Below are 7056 nucleotides of genomic sequence, written 5' to 3'. Positions count from 1 at the left end.
AACTTCAGGAAAACAGCAAAGAGCGCTTTTCTGATGAAATATACCTCCACACATCTTATCTCAAAGTTATACTGTTCAAAAATAGATCACTTTTAGCTTAGAAATGCAGATTAAATCTGAAATAGAAGCACAAAACAACATCAACCGTTTTCCCATCACTTTGAGTCTCTGACTCTTTGTCCTCAACCATCCAAAACCCCTCCATCCAACATCTACTTAAATAGTTGATCTCTTTAATACACTGTTTTTATTTAAATATTTTCCAACATCTTTGTAATTAATTTACAGATTTTTTTATGCTCTTGTGGGATTTGAAGCTTTACTCTGCGATTGTCCAAGGCTGGCCTCGAACCCGCGACCTTCTGAATAACCGTTACCAAGATGGTTGCTGCCCTCTTGGGGCCTCTTGCTGGCGTTCAGAAGATCGCGAGTTCGGGGCCAACCTTGGGCAATCAAAACAAAAAATTTCAGATGGCGTCTTTTCTTACAGAAAAATCTGTAAGATATTTATAAAGGAGTCTGAAATGATTTAGGTGGGAAAAAATGTTAAGTGCATTAAGAGTTGTTTTATGCTTCCTTTTCAGGTTAAATGAACAATGAAGCTAAAAACGGAGAGGGGCCCAGCTGCAGGGAAACATGGCGGTTTGACGTGTCATGGCCGACGGACGTCTACCTTCTGACCCCTGATCAGTAGGTGGCGGTAATGCGCCTTTTAGTTGGTTGCCAGCTGCTGTAAAACCAGAAGAAGACGAGCTAATTTGAAGACAGATGGCGGAAAAAAATGAAAGTAAGTTAAGGAGTATGTTATCATTATTCTCTATAAAATAATTATTTGTTTCGCTGATACGTTCTATGAGTATGATCATTTAAAGGACTAGATGTATCACTTATTTCATGTTTGTCTTTTTTTCCTAAACTATTTTAATCTGAATGATTTAATCTGATTCAAAATTCTGTGTTGACGCTAGCTTAAGTTAGCTTAATAATAGGTCCATTTACACACCCATTTTACTTCATGACTTTTAATTTGTATTTTTTCTAACGCTTTCGTACACAATATTTTCGACGTTCACTTCTAAAACAGAGCAGGGTAAAGATATAAAGTCTTTAATATCAAACAGAAAAGCGTAAATAAGTAAGGCTGACGACGCATGTAAGGACGTGCAACCAGCACAAAAAAGATGAAAAGTCGTGTTACTCGTGCAGCATTACCCGCACGTGTTTTAAGTTTGATATTACTGCACCGATTTTCAGGGTAAATGCATTTTTTAAACATTTAATTAAGAACGAATGGATACTGTTTCTCCAAGTCACACAACAAAACATAGTCTCTGTTTGGATTTTTCATTATATGTTTGCTTAAAGGGTATGAATCTGATTTTCAAATTTTACTTTGTTTGGCAAACATTGCAGAAAAGGCTCTTGATGATGACCGCGTGTGCATGGCTGAACCATTCAAGTTCTGTGTCTTTCAGACGTCAAAAAACAAATGTAGGTTATGAGTTTAAAGTAACACTCACGGAAATTTTTCATTATTTTTTTCCCCCCAATCTTTTAAAAGAAAATACATGAATAAATAAATGAATAAATAAACATTTCTTTCTGTGCTTAGACTCCTCTACCCGGATGTTAAATGTCTCCAGTGGTTGCAGTGCCAAACATCCAAAGGATGGCTTCACCAAGACTGCACTGGAGAATTCAGCAAAGTCTTGGGAAATGGATCCTTCGACTGTGGATGCACAGATTTGCCTGACAGCACTGAGTAAAATAACAACTATCTTGATCCTTAAGTAACTATTTAATGTCACATCCTGTAAAATGACAGGAGTAGGAGCTAGAGCTGGAACATTGATCACAGACTGCCATTTTAAGTTGGAATTTCCTTTTAGACACAAAGGGTTTTATGAAAATGCTAGCCTGACAGTGTTACTTATCACAAATAAGCTCATTTTTAGATATAATTATAGAAAAATATCTGTCTTCTGGATGAAGTAATGTGAGAATATTAATGCAAAAGGAAGAAAAAAGGTCTGGTCACTTGGATTTTTCATCTGCAGGTTTGGGTAAGCCTGTAGAAGAGGAAGAGATTCTGTCCCTCTTTCCTGGCGATATGATGAAGGAAATTGAGGATGATATGATAGAAACTAAATCCTGTAGTTTATTACACATTCACACTTTGCACTTTCAGGCTCTGCATGAGGACCTGACCAAAGGGAAAGTGCGTTCCAACAGAATGTACCTGTGGCAGAACCCACTGTCCTCATGACCACTGAAACAGCACCTGAAGCTGAGGACACCTAAGTGACCAGCGGGTATTTTAGAATCTCATCAGTTGTGTGTGTGTTCATACATTATTTGTTCTGATATTTGCCTATCTCGTCAGATTTTTCAGCTACTGAGGGCCGTTGAAGATGCCACAGAAGTCGGGTCCTTAGTCCGGAAAAGGGAGATCCAGCTCCTGGATTATGTTTTTGATGTCATGCTCCCACAAGTAAGATTCTCTATTTTGTTTGTGAAATATAAGTCATCTTTTAGGGGATTTTGGTCAACATTTCACTTTGAATGTAGAAACCAAAGCAGTGCATTCTTTGTTTTGTCACCTGGTATAATTTGATCTTTTCCTTGTTTTTCAGATCCTAATCAACATCCTAAAAAAACAGGAAAGACGAGGCTGCAGGCAGAGATTCTGCTGGCTCGGGGCAGCATTTTTTAATGCATTAACTCAGTTGTTGTTTTTCTGTTTCTAAGAATTACGTTTTTAGTTTTACTTGTTTGTTATAACCGTTGAGTTGTTAATGTACCTTGATTCAGTTTACATACATTTATACTTAACATACAAATAAAGTTTGTTATTTCAAACTTTTGCTCGTCTCAAGTTCTTCATGTTGTTTGTATGATGGAGTCATGAGGAAAACTTGATCTATAAAGGTAGGTTGCTTTAATAGCAGGATGATTCTTGAATTTTTTTTTTAATGAATCTAATATTTATGAGCACCTAGCAAGATGTTCCAGAGGGAGATGGGAAAGGGCTGAAAGAACCTCCTGAAACTTTGTATTCCACCACATCCAAGGACGACCATGAAAGTCTCGCCAAGTTCTATCCAGGATGTGAAGAACCGTCCCCTCATCTTCAAGTGCTGCATGGTTTGAAATTAACAAAACATGTGCACAATTTCATCTGCAGCTGGACTCTTCTCATTTTATATCTTTTCAAAAGAATAAAAATAATAACAGTCAACAGCTTTCTATTCAATGTTTGATTAATATTGAGATAATTCAACTGCCAGCTCAGGATTTTAGGTTGCAGTTTGAAAGTTTTCGGTTTTATGAATACACATTAAGAGTCTACAGAGCAACAAACTAAACAAAAAGTAAATACATTAGATCCAGTTGAAATAGCAACGTTTAAATATCTTGTACTGAACATATTCTCCCCTTGATATAAATAATGGTGTAATCCGTGGTCTCTTCAGACGTGTCTATGATGTTGATTTACAATAATTGTAGCACTACATTGCTTATCCATGACACTTAGCTTAAATAGCAATGCCTAAGGGGGAAAATGTGATTTAACTAAAAATAACATCAGCAACAGGGAAAATATGAACAGAACACTGAGATCGCCAAGCAATGCCTTAATAAAATAAAAAAATCTAAATATGCTTTTAAATAAAAGTATAACTAAAACTGAAAATAACATACACTTCAAGAAAAACATCTAATGGGTACAACTCTTCCTTTGAGATTGCTTACTCTGGATAAAATACAAATTCCCTTTTAGATACGATCACAACTTCTTAAAGAACTCCGCTATAATTTAGTCCTATATGTTTAGTTTTTCATACCCAAACAAAGAGTGCTGAAAAGAATGACCATCTTTAAGGTTTTTTTTAATTGAACTGAAATTTAGTTTGATATCTTTAAGATAGATTGATTATCAAAAGAAATATATGATACAATAATAGCCTTATCAATGGTTTAAAATAAAAATGTACAGCATGTATGAAAGTATAAGAACAGTGTTGACACCTGATTTGAATACTGTAAACACTGTTTGATTTTTATTTTATTTTATTTTATTTTATTTTAATTTATTTATTTATTTTTACTGTTTAAGACATGTTCTGGTGTCGGCTGTGACAGCTGGTTCTGTCCTTAATATATAAGGTTCTGTCATGTTCAGTTGGAAAAAAATACTTCAATTTTCCTGTTTGACGTCATAACTATTTCCGCTTCCGGCTTCATCCGCTACGTCTTGACAGACACCATGACATCCTGCAGCCGGGTATTTTGGGATCTCTGAGGCTTCACGAGGTAAGTGTCCCTTTTCGCATAGTCTACATTTGAGAACTCTTCATTTGTTGAGGAAATTAATACTTTAATAAGTCTTTAGTAGATTTCATATCAAAGAAATTAAACTTCTTCGATGTGCTTAAGAAAAGATTTGAAAAGTTTCATTTTTTTCCACGGCAGAGTCATTGACAGTATAAAAAGATGGACAACGTGCCCGTGACGTCCCCTCAGAAAATGCCGTAGCGCCGGTTCCAACAAACCGCGTTACAAGTTAAATTTGATTTAATAAACCTCAAGCTAAATTAAATTTATGGTTGATGAGAGATTTGTCTTTATTTGGTAGGATCTTGATATCAAAGGCAGAAGGCATATCATTAGCTGTATGTTGCTTTATCAGTTAATATTCCCTAAAGTACAAGTATTAAGAAATTAGATAAAATACTGCATTATTATATTAGGAAGAAAATAAACCATTATCTTAAGAAAAATGTTATTACTTGTTGTACAGATCAAAGCGGTTTGGAGGTCTTCACTACCATCAGCAATATCTTTTAAATTAAATGGATGAAAGAATTTTGGAAAAAACATCTGCAATGCTTTTTCGAAAAATTTGTTAGATAATCTTGATGGATTACGTTTTTTACTCAAGTGTAATTTTTCTGTTGTTAAAATTCTCTTAGAATTAGCTGAATTCCATAAACCACCCGCTTTTATCTTGGATATCAGTTTATGGACATAACTTTAGCTCACACAGGTATTTTATTTGGAATAACAAAGAAATCCTTTACAAAAATAGATCACTGTTGTGTCATTTATGGTTTGACAAAAACTCATAGACAATCATTGGAAACAAGCTTGTACGCTCAATAATTAAGTATATGCAACACATCGGGAAATAATTACATTTTAAGTACAATCGTTAGAAATATCTCTTGGAAAGACAATAGTTAAATCAAAGCAAAAGAGAGAATCAGAATAAATAGCAAAAATAATGTTTATGAATGAGAAGACAAATTTATCTGAACAAGAACAACCATTATTCTTCTCATTGTAATCAGAGCTGAACAATTTATATGAAGAAAAGGCTGGAGGAGCATTTGTTGGATCAAGAAGGAAATGATTAGATCAGGGGTCGGCAACCTATAACAGTGAAAGAGCAATTTGGGCTTGATTTCTGCTGATCAAAACCTAGAAGGAGCTGTATAGTCTTACTTTAGTCTTTAATAAATTTGCATTCACTGCCTTCTTTTTTGTTTTACTAAATATTATTGATACCTATTTTTTTGGCATGAACAAAAGCAAAAATAGAAAAAAGAACCTAAAATGTGATTTCTTTTTTTTTTTTTAACTAACCAGTGTTGTGCAGCACAAGGTAATATCTGCTTTTAACTCATAGAAGATCAAACTTTTTAGCAAAATTTAAAATCTGTTCATGCTAATCTGTTCATGCTGGAGGTAGCATTGAGCTAGCAAAACATCTTCAGGTCAACAATGACGCATAGTTTATCATCTATGTGCACCTCAGCCATCAATTTATACATTTAATTAATTTAAATTAAATATTTAAAAATTTAAAAATTGACATTTTTATTTTAGTTTTTGTTCATTTTTTCGTCTTTGTCCTCAGCAGTCTTACTCTGCTGAGTTTTGTTATTTTAGTTTGGGGTTGGATCTTGGTAGTCTTAGTTTTCAGGCTTTGTTTATTTGTTTTCTTTAGGTAGTTTTGGTTATGCAGTTATTAGCAGGGAGCTGCTGACTCTGACGGTCGACATGTCTGGGTCAGCAGTCTCTATGACTTATTTTATGTTTGTCCGAGGATCCACCATGGAGAGATAAAAGAGACACATGTGGATCTGGAGCTGCAGATTTTCGGATATCTGGATTAGAACAGGGGGAAAATGTAGGGTACTAAATATTTTTTAACTTGGACAAGAGAAATGTTCAAATTTCCCGTCTTTGTCAAATTCAAAGTGATAGCTTAGTGTGTGATGATACAAAAAAGTCTCAAAATGTTGGAAAATTTTATAAAGAACTTAATGCAAAAGATTTAATAGAAGAAAAAAAACATTTAAATATGTCTTAGTGGTATTAAAGATAAGATTGAATGTATCAGTGAAACTTTTCAAAGATCATGTGACCAGAAAATTAACAATGAGGAAGTTAAACTTTGTATTAAATCTCTTAAAGACAATTAAAGTTCTCGGAATGATGGATTGACATATGTATTTTTATAGGACCTATATGAAAAAATACCGACAAAGTTAGTGTAGGGTTTAGAAATATTTTGAATCTAAAATGTTTTGTGGTTTGACAAGAAATTTTCAACTGTTTAGTTTTAAAAGGTAAAGACCTATAGGTATGTTTTGTAACACTCGAAAACATGTCTTCATATGTTCCAGTGCGATGTCAGCCAAAAGCCACAGCTCCGTGCTACAGGGCGAAGGTTCCAGATCCTCCGTTGAGATTTACATCGATGAAGAAATCAAGAATGCAATAAACATTTCTTTGAGGAGGTTTTACTGCAGTGAAGAAAAAGGTACCAACTGCTTTTATTTGATTTTTTCTAACTTTATTTATGAACATTGAGAAAGCTATGAAACAGGACATTCAAATTCACTTAGGGTCACCCATGATTTGTATTTCCATTCTCAACATTTCTAATAAGAATCAAAGGGCGGAACAGCAAATGCATTATAGGAAGAGGGGAGAAATAAAAAGAGGGGGGGGGGGCTGATTCATCTCATAGACTGTATATAAAATAAC

At 34.4% G+C, this 7056-nt stretch overlaps 1 protein-coding gene and 1 long non-coding RNA gene across 3 annotated transcripts in view; both read left to right on the top strand.

The window, feature by feature from the left end:
- The first annotated feature begins 1616 nt into the window (after nucleotides 1–1616).
- Nucleotides 1617–3169, top strand: LOC112141221. The gene is made up of 4 exons (XR_002918336.2): nucleotides 1617–1762; nucleotides 2189–2312; nucleotides 2384–2491; nucleotides 2634–3169. It is a non-coding gene; the product is annotated as an uncharacterized LOC112141221 (long non-coding RNA).
- Nucleotides 3170–3875: 706 nt separating this feature from the next.
- LOC112141227 (3'-5' RNA helicase YTHDC2) overlaps nucleotides 3876–7056 on the top strand; it is a 55248-nt gene continuing 52067 nt past the window's right edge. For both annotated transcript variants that reach the window (XM_024264318.2, XM_024264316.2), the window contains exons 1-2: nucleotides 3876–4314; nucleotides 6693–6829. In XM_024264318.2, the coding sequence (XP_024120086.1) occupies nucleotides 6697–6829 (133 nt within the window). In that variant the 5' untranslated portion in view covers nucleotides 3876–4314; nucleotides 6693–6696. The remainder of the gene's footprint in view (nucleotides 4315–6692; nucleotides 6830–7056) is intronic.

Source organism: Oryzias melastigma, linkage group LG12, assembly GCF_002922805.2.
Source record: "Oryzias melastigma strain HK-1 linkage group LG12, ASM292280v2, whole genome shotgun sequence".
Taxonomy (NCBI): domain Eukaryota; kingdom Metazoa; phylum Chordata; class Actinopteri; order Beloniformes; family Adrianichthyidae; genus Oryzias; species Oryzias melastigma.
The sequence above is the reverse complement of the archived record's forward strand: the minus strand, read 5'-3'. Positions and strand labels throughout refer to the sequence as shown.